At 41.5% G+C, this 25,328-nt stretch overlaps 3 protein-coding genes across 31 annotated transcripts in view; 1 reads left to right on the top strand and 2 right to left on the bottom strand.

The window, feature by feature from the left end:
- The window catches only part of tmprss15 (transmembrane serine protease 15), a 102,765-nt gene extending 94,061 nt beyond the window's left edge, over positions 1 to 8,704 (bottom strand). For 9 of the 29 annotated variants that reach the window (XM_052536285.1, XM_052536288.1, XM_052536283.1 and 6 more), the window contains exons 1-10: positions 6,251 to 8,011; positions 6,020 to 6,159; positions 5,737 to 5,804; positions 4,824 to 4,972; positions 4,655 to 4,696; positions 2,372 to 2,500; positions 2,165 to 2,273; positions 1,972 to 2,081; positions 1,761 to 1,898; positions 1,103 to 1,252 (exon numbers count right to left, since the gene is read on the bottom strand). In XM_052536285.1, the coding sequence (XP_052392245.1) occupies positions 1,103 to 1,252; positions 1,761 to 1,898; positions 1,972 to 2,081; positions 2,165 to 2,273; positions 2,372 to 2,500; positions 4,655 to 4,696; positions 4,824 to 4,972; positions 5,737 to 5,804; positions 6,020 to 6,159; positions 6,251 to 6,371 (1,156 nt within the window). In that variant the 5' untranslated portion in view covers positions 6,372 to 8,011. Of the gene's footprint in view, positions 1 to 1,102; positions 1,253 to 1,760; positions 1,899 to 1,971; positions 2,082 to 2,164; positions 2,274 to 2,371; positions 2,501 to 4,654; positions 4,697 to 4,823; positions 4,973 to 5,736; positions 5,818 to 6,019; positions 6,160 to 6,250 lie in introns of those variants that run through there. The other 20 variants (XM_052536287.1, XM_052536289.1, XM_052536290.1 and 17 more) reach the window with 18 other exon arrangements.
- A 3,310-nt stretch (positions 8,705 to 12,014) lies between these two features.
- Positions 12,015 to 14,366, bottom strand: rbm11 (RNA binding motif protein 11). Its single transcript, XM_052537999.1, has 5 exons — positions 14,136 to 14,366; positions 13,094 to 13,250; positions 12,398 to 12,489; positions 12,127 to 12,258; positions 12,015 to 12,038 (listed from the first exon to the last, which is right to left on the bottom strand). Exons 1-5 carry the CDS (start codon positions 14,271 to 14,273, stop codon positions 12,015 to 12,017), a joined length of 543 nt encoding a protein of 180 aa, XP_052393959.1. The 5' UTR covers positions 14,274 to 14,366.
- Positions 14,367 to 15,462: 1,096 nt separating this feature from the next.
- Positions 15,463 to 25,324, top strand: lipia (lipase, member Ia). The gene is made up of 11 exons (XM_052536313.1): positions 15,463 to 15,601; positions 18,139 to 18,187; positions 19,332 to 19,702; positions 22,977 to 23,085; positions 23,177 to 23,278; positions 23,415 to 23,504; positions 23,754 to 23,921; positions 24,000 to 24,089; positions 24,180 to 24,288; positions 24,368 to 24,541; positions 24,879 to 25,324. Exons 1-11 carry the CDS (start codon positions 15,599 to 15,601, stop codon positions 24,964 to 24,966), a joined length of 1,353 nt encoding a protein of 450 aa, XP_052392273.1. The 5' UTR covers positions 15,463 to 15,598; the 3' UTR covers positions 24,967 to 25,324.
- Positions 25,325 to 25,328: the final 4 nt, after the last annotated feature.

Below are 25,328 nucleotides of genomic sequence, written 5' to 3' on the forward strand. Positions count from 1 at the left end.
TTCAGGGCATGGTGCTGGACACACATACTTACGTAACAATATGCCAATGTTTTCATAAAATATAGCATTTCACAACAAAATTCAAATGAGTACGAATTGATATTGGGAGGTCATTCCACCAGCTGGGCACAGTCCAGGAAAAGGTCCATGAGAGTGATTTTGAACTTCCCAAAGAGTCTTTTCTCATTTTCCAGAAACATCTAAAGACTCATCTTTTTCGCCTGCACTTAACCAACTAACACTAGCACTTTTCCTTTTCTTGTCTTTTCATTTATTACAAAAAAAAACAAAAAAAAAAACACCTGGCTATGCGTTCTATACTAGACTAACTGAGACTTGTCATGGCACTTGTATACTGTTGTTGTTCTCTTGTTGACCTGATTGCTTCTATTGTTCTCATTTGTAAGTCGCTTTGGATAAAAGCATCTGCTAAATGATTAAATGTAAATGTAAAATGGCCAACTTTGCAAAATTTACTTGGTATGACTGGTATGACTGAATCTAATGATTTTTGGCCAAACCATTCAGAAGTTATAAGCAAAAATAGCCATTTTTCCTATCTCCTGACCACTAGGTGGCACTGTGTGGACACTATGCAGGAAGCCTGAGGTAATGATTATTATAACACACACCAAGTTTGGTTTGAATATGCTAAAGCACTGCAGTCTCTGCCTCTAGCCTCACATCCATTTTGGCATGCTCTTCATCAAATTCGTACATTCGTTATTCGAGAACGCTATGACTAATCAACTTGAATACCATAACTTTTGCCAGGATGTTCTGAAGATCATTTGGGCCAGTTGTTATGAAAATTGGAGCAACAGTCTAAAGAGAAGTTCTAAATGGCGGGATAATTTTCATGACGGAAAATTACATCATAAGGTGCCATTTGAATTTGAACTGTTGGTGGCGCTAGACTGTTTGAGATAGAGAATCCAAATTTGCTGTGGTTAATGATGAGACTATCCTCTATCCGAGTGCTAAAATTTCACAACTTTCCCACAAGGCGTTCTATGAGCGATCATAGACTAAAAGCAACAGCTGAGGAGGAGGAAGTTCAGTCTTTTATTGTTTAGAGTATAGCTGCTGTATTTGATGGCACCTGATTCGTTGCCGATCGTGTGGTCGAAGCTTGGGCCGGTGTTGTATGGGGGAACAGCGCCTTGAGCTCGTAACCAGTCGCCATCATCATAAAACTCTTGCCTCCAGAGACAAAAGTTCTCTTCAAAGGAGCAGTTTATCTTCTCTTCATCTACCAAAGACCATAGAATTCAATCAAAACCTGACATTTCGGTAATAAATCACAATATGATTTTAAAAAGTAGGTTGGCATTTTGGGGGAGTTTTTGGTTAAATGAAGTGTGTTAAATAAAAGCTAATTTTATACTACAACATCAAACACAACAGTAATACTCCTGTGTGACTTTGTAAAGGTGCTAACGTGTATAAATGGGACTACAGAGGTTTTTGGAGACATTAAAGGTTGCCACTTTCACAGCCTTGCTATGTCTCTAACTGTGCAATGTATTCTAACTTAAACTTGTAGATTACTTCTGGAGAGGTGTTAAAATTCATGAAAGTCATGTGCATTTGTGAAGATTATCTTGGTAAGCAAAACATAAGGTCACAGAGCTTATTTTCTGTGATAAGACCTCCAAGTTGGCCTACAAAAGTCAAGGTAGAACATTCCACAGATGCTGAAATAAGATTCATTCATTGGCAGTATCGTAATTTCGGGGTTGGTTGAAACCAGAACCCACTGGATAGGTGACTGAAGTCCTCTGCTGTGTAAGAAGCGCTGAATCCTTGAAGGCTGTTGCTGTTGTCTGCATTAAATTCAATGGTGGCTTCATGAGACAGGAGCCATGCTTCTCCAGGTGATGTGCCCGAGAGAGAGTCTGAAAGAGATGTTTACATTTACTTCAGAAGTCTGTAACCTTCCCGTAATTCTGTTTTATGGTTGAATCTCACATTTCAGTGTTTTCATGGGGCCCGTGCCCTCAAACAGCTTCAGAACATCGATGCCGTGCTCCGTGTGAAAAGTGTGAAAGACTATTTTTATGGCCAAGCCCTCAGTCATTCTGCGGGTGAAAAGAAAGTCTGTGTGAGTTAGGGTTGGAATGTGTGCCTAGATGCGTGTGATTTTATCATATAATCATATTACCGTATAATCCAGCGGCAGGCTGTGGGACTGTCATAGGCCTCGGGAAAGTTCTTAGAGTGGAAGGATCCGGTCGGACCGAGAAGGAGAAACTGACCATCACACTCTGTTGCTATACAGCATGAAAGACACATAAAATAATGTCTTTATCTGTCGCAATAAATGCATCTTAAAAACACTGATATATTAAAAAAGGTCCTAAGTACACACCACAGACAGTCTGACTCTCATCAGTGCCGTCAGCACAGTCTTGTGCTCCATCACAGAGGTCCCACTGAGAAAAACACGCTGATCCATCAGAACATGCCGTCTGTCCATCTGGACATCTGATTGGAGTGACTGACAGCAGGTGGACAAATATTACCAACAACTACACAGATGTTCACTTTTTAAACATATTTCTCATTTTTACAAACATTTAAATGCATATATATATATTATGAAATTATTGCAGCGTGACATGCTATACTCCATCTAAAACTGTTTTAAACTGTTTGTGTGTGTGTGTGCTAAATTTAAGCACGTACAGGTGCTTGTCATATAATTAGAATATCATCAAAAAGTTGATTTATTTCACTAATTCCAATATTCATTTATTACACACAGACTGATATATTTCAAATGTTTATTTCTTTTAATTTTGATGATTCAAACTGACAACTAATGAAAATCACAAATTCAGTATCTCAGAAAATTTGAATATTGTGAAAAGGTTCAATATTGAAGACACCTGGTGCCACCCTCTAATCAGCTAATTAACTCAGAAACCCTGAAAAGCTTTTAAATGGTCTCTCAGTCTAGTTCTGTAAGCTACACAATCATGAGGAAGATTGCTGACTTGACAGTTGTCCAAAAGACGACCATTGACACCTCACACAAGGAGGGCAAGACACAAAAGGTCATTGCAAAAGAGGCTGGCTGTTCACAGAGCTCTGTGTCCAAGCACATTAATAGAGAGGCGAAGGGAAGGAAAAGATGTGGTAGAAAAAAGTGTACAAGCAATAGGGATAACTGCACCCTGGAGAGGATTGTGAAACAAAACCCATTAAAAAATGTGGGGGAGATTCACAAAGAGTGGACTGCAGCTGGAGTCAGTGCTTCAAGAACCACTACACACAAACGAATGCAAGACATGTGTTTCAGCTTCACATTCCTTGTGTCAAGACACTCTTGAACAACAGACAGCGTCAGAAGCGTCTCGCTTCAAAAAGGGCTGGACTGCTGCAGAGTGGTCCAAAGTTATGTTCTCTGATGAAAGTAAATTTCGGATTTCCTTTGGAAATCAGGGTCCTGGAGTCTGGAGGAAAAGAGGAGAGGCACACAATCCTCGTTGCTTGAGGTCCAGTGTAAAGTTTCCACAGTCAGTGATGGTTTGGGGTGCCATGTCATCTGCTGGTGTTGGTCCACTGTGTTTTCTGAGGTCAAAGGTCAACACAGCCATACACCAGGAAGTTTTAGAGCACTTCATGCTTCCTGCTGCTGAATAACTTGACGGAGATGCAGATTTCATTTTCCAATAGGACTTGGCACCTGCACACCATGGTATCCCTTGCCCTTAATTGGCCAGCAAAATGAAAATATATGGGGTATTGTGAAGAAGAAGATGCGATATGTCAGACCCAAGAATGCAGAAGAGCTGATGGCCACTATCAGAGCAACCTGGTCTCTCATAACACCTGAGCAGTGATGATCGACTCCATGCCACGCCGCATTGCTGCAGTCATTCAGACAAAAGACCCACAACTAAGTATTGAGTGCTGCACATGCTCATACTTTTCATTTTCATACTTGTCAGTTTGCCAAGATTTATAAAAATCCTTTCTTTGTATTGTTCTTAAGTAATATTCAAATTTTCTTTTCTGAGATACTGAATTTGGGATTTTCCTTAGTTGTCAGTTATAATCATCAAAATTAAAAGAAATAAACATTTGAAATATATTAGTCTGCGTTTAATGAATGAATATAATATACAAGTTTAATTTTTTAATGGAATTAATGAAATAAAACTTTTTCATGATATTGTAATTATATGACCAGCAACTGCAGAATAAATAAACTCTTATTCATTCAAAAATGTAAACTTTGAAATTGTAATGTATCATAATGCAGGACAAAAAAAAATGTGATTCACAATTGTGAATATTTATGTAGATTTGTTTTTTGTTCCTGTTGTACTGAAATCTGTGTACTGTCGCACCACTAATTCCTATAAATCTATTTTAACCAAAAATATTGATGTTGATTTTTAATTTTGGGACGCAAAAGTCAAGTTTATGTTGACTTTTCTATTGCTTTTTGTATTATTATTATTTTGTTTTTCATCCATATGACATCCATCCCACAGTTAACATTATCATAATAAATATCTTTTGTATAATTTAGATACAATCAAAACAACAATAAAAAGCACACTTTGCCCCTGACATGACGTCTGTCCCAGTCAGATTTAGCGAGTCATAGTGAGAGAGCAATTAAAGATAAAACACATCCCACCTGCTTCTGCTGTGGACGGTCTCTGGGTTGTAGTTGGTTTATCTAAGGGAATAAATTACTTATTATATAATCTACTGAATTGTTGCACACAGTGTTGATGGAGTAGAAACTAAGAATTAAGTCTATTAAATGAATTAAATCAATTAGGTCTTTTGATTGATGATATGACCTGAGATCTGCACACTGTCGAGGTCAATCAGCAGTCCATCATCAGCTCCGTCAGCCTGCTGTAAACCATCCACGAGCTGCTCCTGAACCGTCTGCAGATCCGGAGCGCCTCGGAAGACCAGATCGAAGAAAACAACCACGCTGCCTTCACTGCCACCAGAGACAGACCTCAGCACTCAAACAACCACACACTTCTACCTGCATTCATCTCCGGTGATTCTGATGATCCAAACTGAATTCTAAGCATAAACCTTACTATTCTTTTGCTATACAGTATCTGATGTTGTCTTATGTGTCTTAAGTGTACTTTTTTTTATTTAATTTTTTTATTGAGATTTATACATCAATGGAAAGATTATTTATTCAGCTTTCAGATGATGTGTGGTTTGTTCGGAGGACAATATTTGTCTGAGATACAACTATTTCACAATCTGGAATCTGAAGGAGCAAATAAATAAATCTAAATATTGATAAAATCATCTTTAAACCGGTTCAAATGAAGTTCTTAGCAATGCATATTACTAATCAAAAATTATGTTTTGATATATTTACGGTAGGAAATTTACAAAACATCTTCATGGAACATGATCTTTTCTTAATATCCTGATGATTTTTGTCATAAAAGAAAAAATTGATCATTTTGACCCATACAATGTATTGTTGTCTATTGCTACAAACATACCTCAGAGACTTAAGACTGCAGGGACACATCTACATGCATTAAATTACAACAAAATGCATCTCAAGTAAATGTGTGTTTTTTTAATATATATATATTTAAAATAAAAATACATTTCTGCTGTCAGTTCTTTTAAATTTTGATCTTTTTGAGGTCAAACCCCATCTCTACAACCTAATACATGCACATACTATTATTGATTTGTGCTTTATAGCTTTAATTTATAAAGTCTTACCTGAATTCAATGACCTTAGAGCTCCTGAACTGCTCTTTAAGGGACGTACGACTGTAAGCGTCATCGATCTGCAGAGAAACACTAAAAACTGCTTCATCCTCGCACTAAAATACTGATCATATCAGTCAGTCAGGAACTCACAGAAGATCATTTATCTCATCTATGTGTTACCCCCAATACTGCCCACAAGTGTAAATCAATTTATATAGATTTTTTTCGTAGAAAAGGGGTTTTTAAATGATGACAGGATTTCTACATTTATTTCTGAAAGTAGCTGACATACCTTCTGCTCGGTGTCATATGCCAGAGCTTTGAACTTCGCGCTGTTTTTGTTCAGCAGCTCCTCCGTGAAGATGCTTCCGTTAGAGATGACGAGCCTCCCGGTGAACTCTGAGCCGCTCTCATCTCCTTCACCAGCCGCAGCTGAAACCATCAGTCACCACACAGAGCATCACTACAGAGCAGCAGGAGCTTTCAGCAGAAATCATTACAGATGAAGGGAAGGGTCTCAGACCTCTGTTGTCCAGAGCGAGCCATGTGACCACACTGAGTCCCACACAGACCCCGAAGAGAAGAACCAGCAGCGCAGTGAGCAGCAGCTCCGTGGACGACAAATCACACACTCTTCTGGCCATCTCAGACTCTTACTGAAGACTCACACAGCTTCCAACATGCTTTTGTCCTTGCTATACAACCTAGCAATAAATTTTTATTGAAGGCAACAAATTTGATTAGAAAGAAGTACCATTTTATCAGCCTCTTCAGAAAGCATTGGGGAGTAACAATGTTCAAGCGCTTGGGCTGTAAATATCATTTTTATAACTGTCAAATCCTTCCTCTAGATATCCAAATGAATTCCAGAATGAAGAATCACCATCTCATGTGAAAACTAACCTGTTCTCCCATATTAACCTTTAGGAAGTATTCCTCTTTGACAAATATATAAACATCAATCTCCAGAGGGAGAAATGGAGAAGAAAGCATTTTAAAAAATACAGTAAAGTTGTTTTCTTTTTACACAATTGATTAATTATAATTGTTGTATTTAAATAAAAATTATAATATGCTTACTGCAATTCAAAAGTTTGGATCTGTAATATGATTCAATGTTTCTGAAAAAACTTCTGCTTATCAAGGGTGCATTTGTTTCTTTAAAAATACAGTTAAAATTGTGAAATATTATTCTAAATATAAAAGAGCTGTTTTCTGTGTGAATCTGTGTTAAAGTGTAATTTCACTAGTTCACACTTACATATAATTAGCTGAGGTATGGTATGCGTATTTGGCGTGCTGTCCGGGGAAGGGCTCCCAGCTCGGGAATGACCCAAACCTAGAGTACCCCCCAAAAAGGCAAATGTACAAGAGGACAGCCGCCAGTTTAAAGAATGTCCCCCCAAAATAGCATAGAGTACTGGCGGGGGCTGATTTGGTTTCTGAGAAGTCATCTCGTTGGCAGGCTAGAAGGGCCTACGTACTCCGGAGGGAGCGACTTGGGCGTTGGGAGAGTAGGCCCTACCTGCTGCAGCTAGTGAACTACGTGGTTGTTGGCGCCCGGTCGGTAGGGCTCGAGCCGATGCTCAACTGTAGCTTTTTGGCGTTGGAACGGTGAGCCCTACCGGTCGATGAGGAGGAGCAGCGTGGTTGTGGTGCCCGACCGGGAGGACCCGAGTTGCCTCGACCGGAATAGGTCATGGTGTCGGTGTACGGGCCCTACTGGCTGATAGCCCCTGCTATTCAGTGGGTGAAGGGCCTAACGCTGACCGAGAGGGCCCATGAAGCCTCCGACAGGAGATTGAGACTCAGGATGACGGACGTCTGGGTCCTCTCGGTTTGGCAGATAAAAAGCTTTGTGCTGGCCGACAAGGAGGACTCTGGCGACATCCGAAGGGAGATCCCGACTTACGGCATCGGATGGATGAGACTCACTTGCGGCCGGCAAGCATAGGCCTGACCGGGAGAACTCTCGCCAGACGTCTGAAGGTAGCACATGCATCAGACGGATAAGCCTCGCCGGACGGGGAGAGTGGAAAGGAAAACCCGACTGGGAGGACTATCACGGCATCCGATGGGGCATTAAACTCAGAACATCGAATGGGTAAGCCTCGCCAGGCGGGGTTCAAAAGATGTGAGGGTAGCTGAAGGTAGCTGAGAGTTGTTGTTGTTGTTTTTTTGCAGGATTTGGCGAGAGGACGAGACTCGTAGCATCGGACGGTTAAGCCTTGCCTAACGTCAAATGGAAAGGTAAGTTGCATGGCCGAGAGACTGTTACCGACGCCCGAAGGGAGCACACGCATCGAACGGGTAAGCCTCGCCGAACCGTAGAGTAAAACTGCTTGTTCATGTAGTTGGCACTACTGTCATCTCGCTTGTCCTGTGAATTTTTTTTTACGATAGTAGATTCCATTTAAAGTCCAACGACTTAACCCTAATATGGAGTTTGGTTGAAATGATGCCTTGGTCGTACGCGCTCCGGACCACATGCCTCATGATGGGACCGACGCGCCACCCCAGAAACCAGAATGAGATGCGTTCTAAAGTAACTGTGGCATTAAACTCCGTTAGTGAGAGCTCCTTTAAAATATGGCACATATAAGGATTACCTGTTAAAGTACGATGGAATACCTTATATCTGCAAACGATGTATGTCTATTTGAGATGGAGACTTTTTTGCCACCTACAGGCTCACATCATCCTTGGAGAGCACGGGCGAGCGTGAAATGCAGTGCTGAGATGGGATAACGGAGCGGTTTGATAGCCGAATTATGGTAGGCCGTCTAATGATTATTATAAAAAACGTTGGTTGGAGAATGGGCCTAATATCGTCTTGGCTATTGTTGATACATGATGCTATCACCGCAACCTAGGATGCATGGCATACCTTTAAGCAGAGGTGATGTGGTTTTTTTTTTATATATAATATATGTTTAGATATAGGAAAGGCTTGTGCGGGAGCAGAAACTGCTGGGGCAGTGAAGAGGTACAGGAAAGGCTCCTGCGGGAGCAGACACTGTTGCGGCAGTGAAGAGGTACAGGAAAGGCTCCTGCGGGAGCAGACACTGCTATGGCAGTGAGGAGGTACAGGAAAGGCTCCTGCGGGAGCAGACACTGCTGCGGCAGTGAGGAGGTACAGGAAAGGCTGCTGCGGGAGCAGACACTGCTACGGCAGTGAAGAGGTACAGGAAAGGCTCCTGCGGGAGCAGACACTGCTATGGCAGTGAGGAGGTACAGGAAAGGCTCCTGCGGGAGCAGACACTGCTGCGGCAGTGAGGAGGTACAGGAAAGGCTGCTGCGGGAGCAGACACTGCTACGGCAGTGAGGAGGTACAGGAAAGGCTCCTGCGGGAGCAGACACTGCTACGGCAGTGAAGAGGTACAGGAAAGGCTCCTGCGGGAGCAGACACTGCTATGGCAGTGAGGAGGTACAGGAAAGGCTCCTGCGGGAGCAGACACTGCTGCGGCAGTGAGGAGGTACAGGAAAGGCTGCTGCGGGAGCAGACACTGCTGCGGCAGTGAGGAGGTACAGAAAAGGCTGCTGCGGGAGCAGACACTGCTGCGGCAGTGAGGAGGTACAGGAAAGGCTGCTGCGGGAGCAGACACTGCTGCGGCAGTGAGGAGGTACAGGAAAGGCTGCTGCGGGAGCAGACACTGCTGCGGCAGTGAGGAGGTACAGGAAAGGCTCCTGCGGGAGCAGACACTGCTGCGGCAGTGAGGAGGTACAGGAAAGGCTGCTGCGGGAGCAGACACTGCGCGGCATTGAGGAGGCACAGGAAAGGCTGCTGCGGGAGCAGACACTGCTGCGGCAGTGAGGAGGTACAGGAAAGGCTGCTGCGGGAGCAGACACTGCTGCGGCAGTGAGGAGGTACAGGAAAGGCTCCTGCGGGAGCAGACACTGCTGCGGCAGTGAGGAGGTACAGGAAAGGCTGCTGCGGGAGCAGACACTGCGCGGCATTGAGGAGGCACAGGAAAGGCTGCTGCGGGAGCAGACACTGCTGCGGCATTGAGGAGGTATAGGAAAGGCTCCTGTGGGAGCAGACACTGCGCGGCATTGAGGAGGTATAGGAAAGGCTCCTGCGGGAGCAGACACTGCGCGGCATTGAGGAGGTATAGGAAAGGCTCCTGCGGGAGCAGACACTGCTGCGGCAGTGGGGAGGTATAGGAAAGGCTCCTGCGGGAGCAGACACTGCGCGGCATTGAGGAGGTATAGGAAAGGCTCCTGCGGGAGCAGACACTGCTGCGGCAGTGAGGAGGTACAGGAAAGGCTACTTGCTTCGGCTGCTGTAGATGTAGTAGTAGAAACGTTTGGAACGCTGTTTTCATGTTGTAGTATGGACTATGGAAACAGAGGCTTTTGGAAACGATGAAGCATGTTTAGTCTTGTAAGACGTTGTACTGAAAGACATGATTATAGCAGTAACGTTAAAACCCCTTACCAGTCACCCCCCATTTTTGGCATGGAGACAGAAATTACAAACCCAAAATAAAGATGTTTCTGTTCATGATTCTTTCTGACTAGATCCATGATCAACATTTGTCCAGAAGCTAACACTTCAACGTTTACCGTTCAGGAATAGGAATAGTTTTCCTGACATAATGGAAAATTATCACTGAAATTATGTTTTATCGAAATATGAGTCAAATATAAAAGCCAAAGTCTTTAGACTTTCAATTGATGCGTGGTTTATCCAGATCAAGTAAGAGAGTGACGTTTAACGTGCTGTGAAAGTGAAATGATAATAGACTGGGGCCATTGGCGATGCTTGCAGCAAATGGGTTAATAGCAGTTATGTGCTATTCACTTCCAAGGACGGAACGTTTGTATCTGTAGGTCAAATCTATGCGCAATCCACACTCCAGATCAGCAGGTGGCGGTAGTGCACCTTTACGCTGGTTTGCCAAAACCGCCATGAAACACTAGTAGAACCTGCTTTTAGATGCAACACTTTGGATGCCAACTGCCGTAAAAATCCAATGAAGAAAAAGAAGAACCTGTTCTTAGCGTCTTCGCCTGGAAATGTATTGGTTAACGTCGCGCGGTCTGCGCCGCTAGAGGAAGCGGCCTCAAACTGCCGCTCGGACGAAACGCGGGGGTGATAGACTGAGCCGCGCCGAGAACTGTTCAGCTCAGGCTGGTTGGATTCTTTCTACTGCAATCCAGCACTCGACGAGAGCTCGGTCTCGGGTGGCGTGATCGTTGTATCGAGCGAGGCGAGCTCGGAGCTTGCACGGTCTATTGGCCACGATGTGTGGCTTGGCGAGGATAGCAGCTGTCGCGATGATGCTTAATGCTGCTCGACGGCCGTGTTTGGCTGGGTAGAAATGATCTCGGGTCCAGCAAAAGCAGCAGGTCTTATAAATCCCCTGTGTAGCACTCTTCGTTGGTTACGAAAATTGGGTCTGTGATAAGGTGACTGACGAAGCGAACCAGCATGCTGATAAACCGTCAATGGATAGAGGTAAGTCAGCGATATTTATACTATGGGATTGATTACTTGATTATGGTCCACCTGTGTTGGTTAGGCTAAGTATCCGATGTGCTCCTCCCGAATCTTATTAATAAATTACATTTATTTCTGTGATGTGCAGCTGTATTTCCAGCATCATTCCTCCAGTCTTCAGTGTCACATGATCTTCAGAAATCATAAAAATATGATGATTTACTGCTCAAGAAACATTTCTGATTATTATCACGTTGAACACAGTTGTGCTGCTCAATATTTGTTTGGAAATAGATGAATAGAAAGTTCAGAATTTATTTGACACAAAACATGTTTTTATACACCAGCACTAACTGAAATACTCTTGTACTTGGTGAACTCCTTTTAAGTCTAAAGTCTGTGGTTAATAGTTATTGCATCTTATCATACTAGTTAAAATTCAAGAGAGGGAAGGGCTTTGGCTGAAGGTCATACCAGGTAATAAAAGTGAACGCTAGATGTTAGAAATTATCATCCAACATAAATGTGACATTTTGTGTGATGTTAAGCTTTTATCCATTTCTGAAAATGTCATTGGAGATGATAAATTCATCAAACATTGAGCTCAAATATTGGGATTATAATCACAGAGCAGATTCTGCGCGAGACGTGAATGCAAGATTAAGTTGAAAATAATCATTTCAGATGATGGGACTTGTGCTTCAAAACTTCCAGAGACAATAGGGTGCATTCAGATGGCTTTATTAGAGCATGCACAGATATGACTGGTTTAGAGCTTGCAGTCTGAATCAGAGCTGATAAAAGCGCTCACAGGAACAGATGGTGTCAGGATGCTCATACAGCGCTATCCGTACAGCACCTTCTGAAACTGAAACACGTATCCAGAGCTTATATTCAGTAAAATAAGTAAGGATTGCATGAGGTGTTTTTCCTCAATATTTATTCTCTACACTTACATTACAACCCACTGCGCTGCTGGCTGACCTGTGGAGAGATGTCCCAGATGAGTGACCAGAGCTATGCCACAGCTGGAGCGGAGGAAAGAACCACACAGCTGGAGGACACACCTGCAGACGTCTGCTGTACACCTGACCACACACACACACACACACACACATCTGGAGCTGTACTTATTATGCAGGACAATAACGTTTTTATTTATTATATACACAATAATAGTTTTTATTTATTGTTATTATTATTCTATTTTCTCCCTGAGTATTTTACCATGTCACTCCAGCTGTATGCTTCATTAGATTGGATCTCCACACTTTGACTGCGATTTAAATTCAAAACCACATCATCCCGTTGTACAGCATCTGCACTGTAGGAGAAATAATGACAGGAAATAACAGAGTGTGCGAGATCAAAATAAATATCACATAAAAAATAAAAACAATGAAAACATGACACATGACATTACAACAAGCTAAATGTCTCTTTTCTTACAAAAAGAATACCATTCAAAAGTTTGGGGCCGGTTTCTGAAAGAAGTCTCTTCTGTTCAACAAGGCTGCATTTATTTGATCAACCATACAGTGAAATTTCCGAAATATTATAATGATCTAAAACTTCTGTTTTCTGTGTGAATCGGTGTAAAGTGTAATGTATTTCTGTGATGCTCCGCTGTATTTTCAGCATCATTCCTCCAGTCTTCAGTGTCACATGATCTTCAGAAATCAGAATAATATGATGATTTACTGCTCAAGAAACATTTCTGATTATTATCAATGTTGAAAACAGTTGTGCTGCACAATATTTCTGTGTATAAACTGTGATACATTTTAATTTAATAATGTAATATTATAATAATGTTTCTATGATAAAGTCCATCTAAAATAGCACAGCACAAGCGTTCTGTCATCGTGGATGTTCAAGATATCGGGTCCACCTTCAAGTCAACAGGTTTCAGAAGTTACCCACCGGTTTTACGCTGTAACTTGATCGGCTGCCCATAGAGCCAGATTCCATTGAGAAGTTCGACTGCGTAGGGAACAGCTTCAGCGTGCTTATAATAAACACATCCATACGGAGCCTGCTGTCCATCTCTGAAGATACACACCTCGTCCACCGGCCCGGCCTGAAAACATGGGTTTGAGAAGAGGAGCACACATTTCCCATTTCAACAGCAACAAATACAAACAAATAATGACAAGTGAAAAATAAAACATTGATGATACTACTACTAATAATAAACTATGATTAATTATAATAATAAATTACATTTGAACAAACAAAATATAATATGTATATATAAATAATAATACATCACAATTTAAATAACAACAACACTACTAATAATTACTAAAGAAATAACTAGTTATTATAACAATTATAAAATTACAAGCAAAATAAATAAATAAAACATTAATGCTGCTACTAACAATAATAAATGACATTAAAGAAACTGGAGTAAATGTTATTGTATTAAAGAGTGTTTGTTAGTGAGTTTTTAATGAGCCGAGAGATCACAAATCTGTTTGTGTCTGTGAGCAAGACAGAAATGTTATTTTAGTTTCTTAGAAATCCTGGCTGTTCAGAAACACATCTGGAGGACATATAGTCAGGAACATTAAATAGACATATGCTGAATATGCATTATGATGAGATGAGATGAGATCAAAGCAAGATATAAATGTTGAGTTTGAGTGTTTCCTCGTTGTTGCAATCTACAGCCAGCCCTGAATGATCTGATGACTGCAGAGCTCTTCCTGCAGGAAAATACATATTCAAGACTTTTGTCTCCTACCTTTACTGAAACAGAAACTTGCCACGAAAAAAAACAAAAAAAAACAAATGCAACAAACAAACTTTATAGTTTTACAGAAGACAAAAACACTGCTTATTAAAAGTTGAATTCATGTTTAGGTCAATTTGTTCCATCAAAACCCACAAAGCTTGTCTAATTTAACAATTGAAATGATGATGATGATGATGACGATGATGAAGATGATGATGAGCTCACCTGCAGGAACAGCTCGAACAGAATCTCCTCTGTCACACAGCTGTGGATGTTCCCCACGAGGATCGTCTTGAGATCTCTGTCTCTATCAAACATGCTCTGAAGCGACTGAAAGGCTGTGGAACGGAAGCGCTGGGACATTTTCCCGGTTTATAAGGGCGCTTTGGTTTGTCGTGATGAAGAGGATTGCGACAGCGCAGTGCTGCAGTCAGCCACCAGAGGGCGACAGAACACGCGTCATTCCTCCCGCTCACACGTGCTGTTGCTGTTGTGTGGAGTGACGTCATTCGCTTTTTTTATTTTTATTATTTTATTATTAAACAGAGAACACATAACATACAGAGCACAGCATAAGCCAGTCAGTGTAATACAATGTGTGACATTAATTAGTAACAGGAGATCTAAAAATAATGTCATAATACTTTAAACATATTAATTACTTTGTAGTTTAAGCATTTTTGTTTATGTTTATAAAATTTTGCCAGCAATATGAATAAATTAACAATGTATAAGACCTTTGTTAACATTATTTTCATAGTACACAATAATGTGCTTTAAAGAAAAACAGCATTTATCCTTTACTAGATAAAAAATTTCATCTGCCAATTCCTTCCAAAACTTTTGGGTTATTTTACAATAAAAATTAAATTAATTTGCTACCACCTCTTTCGCATTTTTACAAAAAGAACATAAATCATTGAAATTATTGATTTAATAGGGTAGATGTTATGCAACATTTGAAAATGTATTTCTTTAGTTTCGTTATTAATACAATATTTAAAGGGGATTAACCAAGAAGTCTTCCAATTAATATTATCAATAATATAGTTCCAAAAAAAATACTCTAGGTGTAATTTTATTTTATTTGTTTATTTTTTGTTAAACAGTACAAATATGTTCGTTATTGCATTTTCTTTTTTACCAATCAGTTCAAGTCCGTTTAAAACTAATTTTGGTTTTATCGAGTGACGTCATCCACTAAAAATCTCCTTGAAAGCTACTGATTTAAATATATTGAGATACATCTTAAAATAACACGTACTTTCCATCTGAACTGCGAGGGGTTTTCAAACGTTCTTAATTTGTGTCGTGGTTCTGATAAATCACCTGACTTCACTAAATATTGGCAACAGCTGCGAAAATAATAAACATTGAATTTTAATTACCAATAAAAACTTTTTGCAAATTAAAAAATGATGAGTTATGCGCGCGATCCACCTGAGCCTCGAGCCTCGGGGCGGTCTCCATCTCCTCGAGCTGCTCGTCGGCTCTGTTCCTCGCAGCAGGTGGAGCAGAGGGATTTGAGGAATATGCCTCCTGTAGGTGGATGTCTGCAGGAATCATGGGTGGAGCTGGAGTGAAGGAGGAGCTGTTTAAAAGTCTGTCATCTCACTATTTCCTGGAGTCTTCAGATGATTGTTAGAGAGCCGAGAGTTTAAACAGAGACTGCTGCTCACTCGTCCGACATGGTAAGACATCTTCATGTGACACATGATATGTTATGATGTGTTGTTTGAGGGAGTGTTTATGATGTGAGGTCATGTCTGTCGGAGTCAGAGCTGTTTCGTGTTTGATCTGAGGACGTGGTTGATGTAAATGTTCGTGGGATTTCTTCTGTTTGTTCTGAATGAAGCACATCTCATTCCCTCTCTGTGACTGCGACTTCAAACAAGTTTGTGTTCTTTCAGCTTCATCCGGTTCTAATGAAGAGTCCCTTTACACAGCCACACAATGACACTTTAAAACAATAATATATACAGACGGGTTGTGTGAGTTACTGTTTAATAATGTGAATTTCTATTGACTTCTGTGGTTTAAATATTTAGTTTGTTTTGTATGCCAACACCTGTTACTGACATGGACCTTCTTGCATTTTTTCAGTTTTAATGTAAACATGATTTCTCAATGTTTGCAGTAAACGTTATTTGTCTTTAGTAAGCTGTTTTTCTCGTGGGAAATGCTTTTAGTTTTGGTCCCAAATGTAGGCAAAGCCTGACACACACACACTGACATCAGGATGATGAAACTAAAACTGAAACCTCGCAAATAAATGAAGTAAAATAAATGAATGAGCAAGTTATTAAAGAAATAAACAAACAAACAAACAGATACATTTATTTGAGTTAAAATGAAAAAATAAACAACGTGAACTTAATGGAAAACTATACAGACATGTATAAAAGCCAAATAATAGACTAAACACAACACAATCACTACAGCTTTCAAATGAACCCAAAAACTGAAGATTAAAAAATGTGTGTGTGTGTGTAAGAAAGTGAGTCTGTGTCGGTGTCTGCATGCACACACGTGTGTGTATATGTGGGTGTGCATGTGTGTCGGCATGTGTGTGTGTGTGTGTTTGTGTGTATGTGTGTGTGTGTATGTGTGTGTGTGAGCAGGGGTCAGTGGAAACTTCTAGTTTCATAATGAGCAAAGTAAGTGATGTGTGCCTTTCCAAACACTGCTTTATAGTTTTATTTGGCTAGCAATGAAAGCAAAAGCAGAAGATATTTGGACTGCTGTTCTATAAAACCATACAACAAAGAGCGAAAATGCTGCAAAGATGAGAAGTGTGTGAGATCCGCTGTAGACTGAGGTCCCTCTTTCTGTCCCTCTGTCTGTCCCTCAGTCTGTCTGTTCCTCTGTCTCTCTGTCCCTTTGTCTGTCCCTCTGTCCCTCTCTCTGTCTGTTGGTGTGTCCCTCTATATATGTCTGTCCCTGTCCCTTCAAAATATAAACAAAAACTATAATGGTATATCGATGAGACCAAAATAGCACATACCCTGTTTTTCAGTAATGGATGAGTTTCATGGAATGTGTGTGTGTGTGTGTTTGTGTGTGTGTGTGTTTGTGTGTGTGTGTGTGTGTGTGTGTGTGTGTGTGTGTGTCTGTCTTTCTGTCCCTCTGTCTGTCTCAGAACTAGCTGACTGAGTGGACTCTTTTCAGGGTTCAGTTCTTGGGTTTGTAGCGCTTTAAAATGTAGCAATTCTGTGGGACTTGATTTCAGATGCATCCAGAATTTGAGGGATCTTTTATGCATATTGATCATCAATAGGAATCGGCCTAATTCTGCCCTACATGTGTTACTGGGTGTTCTTCTTTGTAATTCTAGAATCATTTTGCAGAATGCTGTGTGTAGGGCTTCTGTTGGATGTCTGTCCCATCTAGTGTAGCTCTGATCACTGAGTGGACCCCAAACCTCACTTCCATACAGCGCTATGGGCTGAAGCACACTATCAAAGATTTTACACCAAATTGGAAGCGGTATTTCAATATTTCCTGATATCTGGGCTTCTTCTGAAAGACCATAATGTTGGTCTTGTTGAGGTTTACTGCCAGTAGTTGTCCAGCAGGTCCAGCTGCTGCTGTAGTCCCTGTGGGGTGGAGGATCATCTGTGTACAGCAATAGCTTCATGTTCTTGTCTTGTGGAGAGAGTCCAGGGGCTGTTGAACAGCGTTGGACTCAGACTACAGCCCTGCCGCACTCCTCTTTTCTGGGTGAAGAACTCTGTATGTTTGTTGCCAATTCAGATTGCACATTTGTTGTTCCAATACATTGATTTTTATAATGTCAAAAACGTTACCCCCACAACACTTTGTAAAAGTTTATAGTATAATCCGTCGTGCCAAATAGAATCAAATGCTTTTTTTTAAATCAACAAAGCATATAAATCTTTGGTCTGTTTAATGTGTTTATTGATTAGGGTGTGTAGTGTGTAAATGTGGTCAGTCGTTCTGTGATTTGGAAGGAAGCCAATCTGACTCGGGCTCAGGACATTGTGTCTCTCTCTCTCTGTCTCTCTATCCGTCTGTCCCTCTGTCTGTCCGTCTGTCTCTCTTTTTCTCTCGGTCTCTATTTCAATTAAATTCAGTTAAACGTGCTTTATTGGCATTACAGTTGTTACAATGTATTGCCAAAGCATAGTGTTTACATAGAATATAGAACAGATTATTTTTTATTTTTAAATCTCTCTCTCTCTCTCTCTCTCTCTCTCTCTTTCTGTAGGTCTGGAGGGTCGTGTATGTGCTGCTGCTGATGTTTGACGCTCTCAGAGGTAATGTTGGTCCACATCAACTTGCCTTCCATGTCGCCTTTGTCTTTGTAATGAACTGTTTAAAGGAAACCACATGACATTCTTGCAAATCTCTCATTTCGTCGTGGTTAACCATCGCAGGCTGAAACAGCATGAGGCAATGAGCTGTGAGTTTCTGTATTACTCACAGTGGGTGCTGTCTCATATGGTGGGTGTTTCTGAAGAAGTTCTCTTTAATATCAACACAAGGTCACAGATGTAGGATTACTCCCACTTTTCCTTGGAAATATCATAACACACACATACCTTTTCCCCCTTAGTTTTATGCAGTTTAGATGAAAACAGACTGTATGTTAGGCCATTAGTGTTGTTAGGAAATGTTCCAGTGCATTACAATATTGTGTTACTCCCTGGAATAGTAACGAATTGGGTTACTTAGTAACTTTTCATGGAAAGTAATGCGTTATGTTACTTTTGTGTTACTTTTTCTCATCTGGGCTGGGATCGCTTGTTGTTTTTACCATAACAATTCCTATTCTTTAATTTCTTATCATGCATAATACATTTTTTTAAATGTATTATGCAAATAAATTTGCTTGAGATGCAGAATGAACATCTGCATTTAGCATCTGTACATTTAGCAAAATTAAATTATAATGAATTTATGCTACAGTTGATTCAAGTTGCCAGTCAACAGGCAGATATATCCTCAAGTTACTTTTGATTTTCATATAAATGTATCTTGATTTATGAATATCTGCACTGGAAAACAAGATTTAAAAAAAAAATCCAGAGGAAGAACAGCACTTTTTGATCAGAAGTTACAGTAAAATGTATTCCCATATTCTCGTGGCGGGGTTAATATAGATAACTAGAACAGTAAAAAATTAAAGTTTTCTTTTTCATCTAGTTACCACGGCAACATTACTCACTTTTGTTTAGTTTAACTTGAAGTACTAAAATAACTACAAGTAAACGAACTAAAATTAATAAATAAAAATGATTAAAAACGCAAAGGCATTTGAAAAATAATTTATATCTGAGACTTTTTTTTTTTTTACTTGGTCAGAAATCGTCATATCACTCAAATAAAGCTTTGATGGATGTGTGCGAGCAGCAGAAGACTTGTGCTTCATGAGAAACACTGTTTGTGTTCTCCCTGCAGCTGAGGAGTGTACGGAGATGACCGACCTGGATCTGAAGGACTCTCTGACCGGGACATCTCTGAGCGTGAGATTACTGCTCTACACTCGGGTCAATCTGTCCTGCGGTCATCTGCTGTCCCACCAAGAGCCATTCAGCAACCCTCGCTTCAACCTCAGCTCCCCGAGCACCTTCCTCATCCACGGCTACCGGCCCACCGGCTCGCCCCCCCTCTGGCTCACAGAGTTCGTGCAGCTCCTCCTGCAGCGCCGCGACATGAACGTCATCGTGGTGGACTGGAACCGTGGAGCCACCAACATTAACTACTGGAAAGTGGTGGATAACACACGCAAGGTTGCTGCAAACCTTACAGACCTCATCCAGAAAATGGAGGTAAAAGAACAGTTCCCCACCAGCTTCATGATACAATAACGTCATCATTCAGCTTAAATCAGTTCAGTATTATCAAGTGTTCCACTCTGCAATGATTATGGTATATTTAATTGAAATTGTAACTGGATGCTGTCAGGATTTATTTATTGGTTTTGTTTTTGGCTGGAATGTTTATTATTTACATCTGGGACATCTTTTTCACTGCAAAAAAGAGGGGGGGGGGTTGATGTTACCTGCCAGACCTGCCCAGGAGAGTCCATCCACATCCCTGTGGTCGCCCCCGGCCCGATATTGCACCTGGAAGCAGAAGTCTGCAAAGAACCATCAGGAGGGCTCAATGATTCCTAGTTGGAGCATCTTTTTTTACCTCCTCCTCTATAGCTGGCAAGCAAGCTTCTGGTATCCGATAGGGGCACTGCCGGATTATGACTCCTGGTGGCGAGCGGATCTCGTGCTTGATGATGGTGATTCTACCTAGGGTTTCACTGAACACATCCTTAAACTGCCGGACTAGGACCTCGAGTTCCGTCTTCTGGGTCGCTGACAGCTCCAGGTCCACTACTGGAGGGGCAGTGTGGGCGAGTGCGGCTATTTGCTCTGGCCGGGAGCCCATTGAGCAGGTACACATAATAGATCTGCTCTATTCATCAGTGGCCAGGCTGCCGCACATGGTACATAACCGGCCCCATTTGTTCCACCACGGTGTAAGGCCCCTGCCAGATTGACCAGATTGGACCAGAACCACCACCCTTTCCCCTGGCTGGAACATCGGGCTTGGGCAGGAAGATCATTGCATTGATGGGCGCGCTGGGCTGCCACGAGGGGTTCCTTCACTAGGGGCATGACTCTGATTCTTTCTCTCATCTCTTACACATGCTCGACTAGGCTGCGCAGTGGGGCTGGATGGTTTTCCCAAGCTTCCTGTGCAACATCTGGAAGGCCCCTGAGTTGCCTCACAAACAGCAGTTCAAAGTGGTGAAGCCTATGGAAGCCTGTGTTAACTCACAGTCTCCCGTCTCAGCATCTAATTAAACCTTTCAACCAGGATGCAGTCCCAACAGATCCATACCGATCCGCTCGAAACAGTCTGGGGGGAGGTCAACGAGGCAACGTCTGGTGTATATCTCCCAAGGATAGCATGTAAAGTATGAAGAGTAATGGTCCTAGCACTGAGCCTTGACTTACTCCATACTGCACTTGTGATCGATAGGATACCTCTTCGTTCACTGCAACGAATTGTTGGAAGTCATTGAAGTACGATTTGAACCATGCTAATGCACTTCCATTAATTCCAGTTTTCTAGTCTATTCACGAGTTCACCCTTACATCTAATCTGAAGGTGAATAGTAGGCATATTTTGGCATGCTGTCCTGGGGGAGGGGTCCGGGCCCAGAGCATAGCCTGAACCCAAATAACTCCCTATATATATATGCTTGTGTGCTAGTAAAGCTGATTAGCTAAACGAGATGCACCTGTGCCAAATTGGATGATTATTTGATCGTGCTCCACCCAAACTTTAATAAAACCACATTTCAAGAGAATGTTGTGATCAATAGTGTTGAACAGGGCCCTAAGATCCAATAGCACTAATAGAAAGATACAACCACGATCGGATGATAAGAGCAAAAATAAACATAAAAACTATTTGCAGTACAAACCAGTGTGTTTATTATCATAATACAATTAAATAATATAATAATGAATACAGTTGTTCAATATGAAGCAGAACAACAAACAGTTTTTGTACAACTATCCTTAAATACACTGACCTCTGCTTTCAGTTAAAGTTAGTGAGTGAGTATGTGAGCAAGTGTACGTATGCAAGTGTGAGTGTGTGTGTGTGTGTGTGTGTGTGTGTGTGTGTGTGTGTGTGTGTGTGTACATACTTAACCATATTTTGGAGACAAATTTGTACCTAAAACGGAGCGAAATCTGACAAAAATCTCAAAAGATTTCCCTTTGGGGACGTCCTCATTTGTAAAACAAAAAGTGTATATATATATATATTTATTATTATTTATTTTATTTTTTTTGTAAAAATCAAGAAAGTTTTCTGTGAGGGTTAGGTTTAGGTGTGGGGTTGGTGTAGTAGAATATACAGTCTTTACAGTATAAAAACCGTTACACCTATAGAATTAGGTTTAGATAGCTAAGTGTGTGTGTGTGTGTGAGCGAGTGTACATGAGTGTGAGTGAGCGAGCAAGCATACATGTGTTTGAGTGTGTGAGAGTATAAGTGAGTGAGAGTAAGCGAGTAGGGGAGTAAGCGAGCAAGTGTGTGTGTGTGGTGAGTGAGCAAGAGTGTGAATGAGCAAGTGTACGAGAGAGAGAGAGAGAGAGAGAGAGAGTGTGTGAATGAGCAAGAGTACATGTGTGTGAGCGAGCGAGTGAGTGAGCAATTGTATGTGTGTGTGTGTGTGTGTGTGTGTGTGTGTGTGTGTGTGTGTGTTTTTTTGAGTGAGTGAGCGAGAGATTGTGTGAGCGAGTGATCAAGTGTACATGTGTGAGCATGAGAGAGTGAGTTTGTGCGTGAGCAAGGTAGTCAGCGAGTAAGTGTGAGCTGAGTGTGTGAGTCTGTGCGTCTGCGTGAGTGAATGAGAGCATACACTTTTTTTTTTTTCTTTTTTTTTTTTTACACAAACAAAAAACACAATACAAAGAGTTAAACAATATTTTGGTACATTAATCAAAATGTGGGGAAGTCGTGGCCTAATGGTTAGAGGGTTGGACTCCCAATCGAAGGGTTGTGAGTTCTAGTCTCGGGCCGGACGGAATTGTGGGTGGGGGGGGAGTGCATGTACAGTTCTCTCTCCACCTTCAATACCACGACTGAGGTGCCCTTGAGCAAGGCATCGAACCCCCAACTGCTCCCCGGGCGCCGCAGCATAAATGGCTGCCCACTGCTCCGGGTGTGTGTTCACAGTGTGTGTGTGTGTTCACTGCTCTGTGTGTGTGCATTTCGGATGGGTTAAATGCAGAGCACAAATTCTGAGTATGGGTCACCATACTTGGCTGAATGTCACTTCACTTTCACTTCACTTTCCTTTCCTTCAAAACAGAACAATAATGATAAAAAACACACATAAATTATTTATAAGAAAAGACTAAGAATTAAATTTTTTTTTTTTTTTTTTCAAGATGTTAACTAGCCTAATGAGAGACCCATTCTTATGTTGTATCATCTTTCATGAGTTTCCCGTGACTTTTACTTTCTGTGGCTTTCTTTCATATTCATCTGAGTTGTGTGTGTGTGTGTGTGTGTGTGGACATTACAGGTCAACGGGGCCAATCTCAGCTCTATACACATGATAGGTGTCAGTTTAGGGGCACACATTTCAGGTTTCACTGGGGCCAATTTTAATGGGAGAATTGGCAGAATTACAGGTGAGAATAATCCGTTCTCCTCCTGAAGCTTCGAGCCGTCTTCAATTTCAGTGTGTGTGATTTGACTATGATGTTTCCGTGTCTCACTCAGCGCTGGATCCAGCAGGGCCGAAGTTTAACGGTCAGCCTCCCAGTAAACGTCTCGACCCGACTGATGCCCAGTTCGTGGAGGCCCTGCACACAGACATGGACGGTGTGTTTCTCACACAAGCTCTTCAGGAAACAAGCAATCACAGCAGTCTAACACTGAAGCTTTCATTGCCCAACACCACCAGCATCATACTACATGTAAATCTAGAGCTAGTTAACTCATCGTCGTTTTCTTGTAGCGCTGGGCTATCGTGATCTCCTGGGTCACATCGACTATTATGCAAACGGAGGAGCGGATCAGCCTGGATGCCCAAGAAGCATCTTTTCAGGTCAGATTTTTACCATTATAATTGCATTTTAATGTAACCTCAATGAAAAATAGTATTACACAAACACACGCACATACAGAATGGGATCAGTAAGATTTTTTATGTTTTTTTTTTAAAGAAGTGTCTTCTGCTCACCAAGGCTGAATTTATTTGATTAAAAATACAGAAGAAAATTAATATTATGAAATGTGTTTAGTCTGTAGTTTCTAAAGATTTTTCATTCTTCCGAAAACTCCTGATGTTCCACAGGCTCGCAGTATTTCAAGTGTGACCATCAGAGGTCCGTGTTCCTCTACATGAGCTCACTGAACGGCTCGTGTCCCATCACTGCGTACCCCTGTGACTCCTACACACTCTTCCAGGACGGGAAGTGCATGGACTGTGGGAAGTTCGCGCCGGACGGATGCCCTGTTTTCGGTAAACTCTGAACACTGAGTGAACTCTGTGTGATCAGGGGCTTGTTCTGAGACAGATGTGTTTTAATGCTGTGTGCAGGTTATGATGCTGTGCGCTGGAGAGACCGTCTGCTGCAGCTGGGACAAACCAGGACTTTCTTCCAAACTAATAAAGAGTTTCCATTCTGCAGTGAGCTTCTTCTGTTACTTGCATTATTAACATCAACTGTGACTAGGTTCAGCATTGAGATATAGATATAACAGTTTTTGACTCCACCAGAGTTCGGCTACAAGGTCGATATAGTCACATGGAACCAGAAAACACACTGGGGACATTTAACCATTAAATTAAGCAACAGAAAGGAAGAGGTGCAAGTTGAGCTCAATCAGTAAGTGTGTGAGCATCTCGTATCAGGAGTATGCCCAGAACGATCTTCTGGATGCTGATGTTGGTCCTCTCTCTTCCAGTAAGACCCTGATGTTTGAGAGGTTTGTGGAGAGCAGTGTTCTGGCTCAGTTTGAGCGAGACGTCCAGCCTGTGAAAGAGATCACGCTCCGGTTCTGTACGGGGAAAGGACTCCGGCCGCGGACGAAACTCCGGCTCCTGAGCATCCGGCTCACTCCTCTCCAGAACCAGCTCAGGTCTGTGTGCTTTCATCTGAGGGAACAGTTCATCTGAAACTCTTGCAGAAAGCGTCTGAGCTGTTGTTGTGCATCGAGAGACTGGAGCTGCTCTGTTGTCTGTTAGAAGACTTCAGGCCAAACCACAGCTCTGTGAATTCAGTTATCTGTGCTTCATTTAATTCAAGCATGAGACCATGGTGTCATACAAGTGTGTGTTTGATGATGGAAGTAAAACCAAACATACTCAAAACTTAAAGTAATGATGCTGAAAATACAGCTGCGCATCACAGAAATAAATTACACTCACACTGCCAATATTAATTAAGATGAATTGAATGGTTGTCTTGTGTTTCAGCGGTGCTCTGTGTCGCTATGATCTTCTGCTGGAGGAAAATAAAGACGTGACGTTCCGACCGGTTCCCTGTGAAGACTCGAACTTCTGATCCAGACTCTCTCTGTCCGATCTGAAGCGGTTCCTCTCGGGTCAGCCCTTCAGAATTGTGATTTACTGTGTTTTATTCTCTTCGTGAAGGAACTTGTTTATTTGTTTTTATGTAAACATTTTTGTAAATGTGTATCAGTGATATTTATGGTATTACTTTAATTGTCTGAGTTGTTACTGGTGTTTTTCCTACAAAACCCCTTTTTACATCACGTCACTTCTTGCCTTTCTGCCCACTGCATTTAAAATGATATCATGATAAATCCATGCATCTATAAATATAATATCAATGTTAATACATAACACTCTACCATTTCAAATTTGGGGGTCAAGTACCTATTGTTTGTTGTTGTTGTTGTTGTT

Source organism: Carassius gibelio, chromosome A21 (assembly GCF_023724105.1).
Source record: "Carassius gibelio isolate Cgi1373 ecotype wild population from Czech Republic chromosome A21, carGib1.2-hapl.c, whole genome shotgun sequence".
In the NCBI taxonomy this organism is placed as follows: domain Eukaryota; kingdom Metazoa; phylum Chordata; class Actinopteri; order Cypriniformes; family Cyprinidae; genus Carassius; species Carassius gibelio.

Coding starts and splice junctions, on each gene's coding strand:
- rbm11 (XM_052537999.1), bottom strand. CDS start 14,273: ATGTCCCAGCGCTTCCGTTCCACAGCCTTTCAGTCGCTTCAGAGCATG. Junction 12,490..13,093: donor CAAGTTACAGCGTAAAACCG/GTGGGTAACTTC, acceptor CCTACAGTGCAG/ATGCTGTACAACGGGATGAT. Junction 12,259..12,397: donor CATACAGCTGGAGTGACATG/GTAAAATACTCA, acceptor GTGTGTGGTCAG/GTGTACAGCAGACGTCTGCA.
- lipia (XM_052536313.1), top strand. Junction 23,279..23,414: donor CCTGCACACAGACATGGACG/GTGTGTTTCTCA, acceptor GTTTTCTTGTAG/CGCTGGGCTATCGTGATCTC. Junction 24,090..24,179: donor TAAAGAGTTTCCATTCTGCA/GTGAGCTTCTTC, acceptor TGACTCCACCAG/AGTTCGGCTACAAGGTCGAT.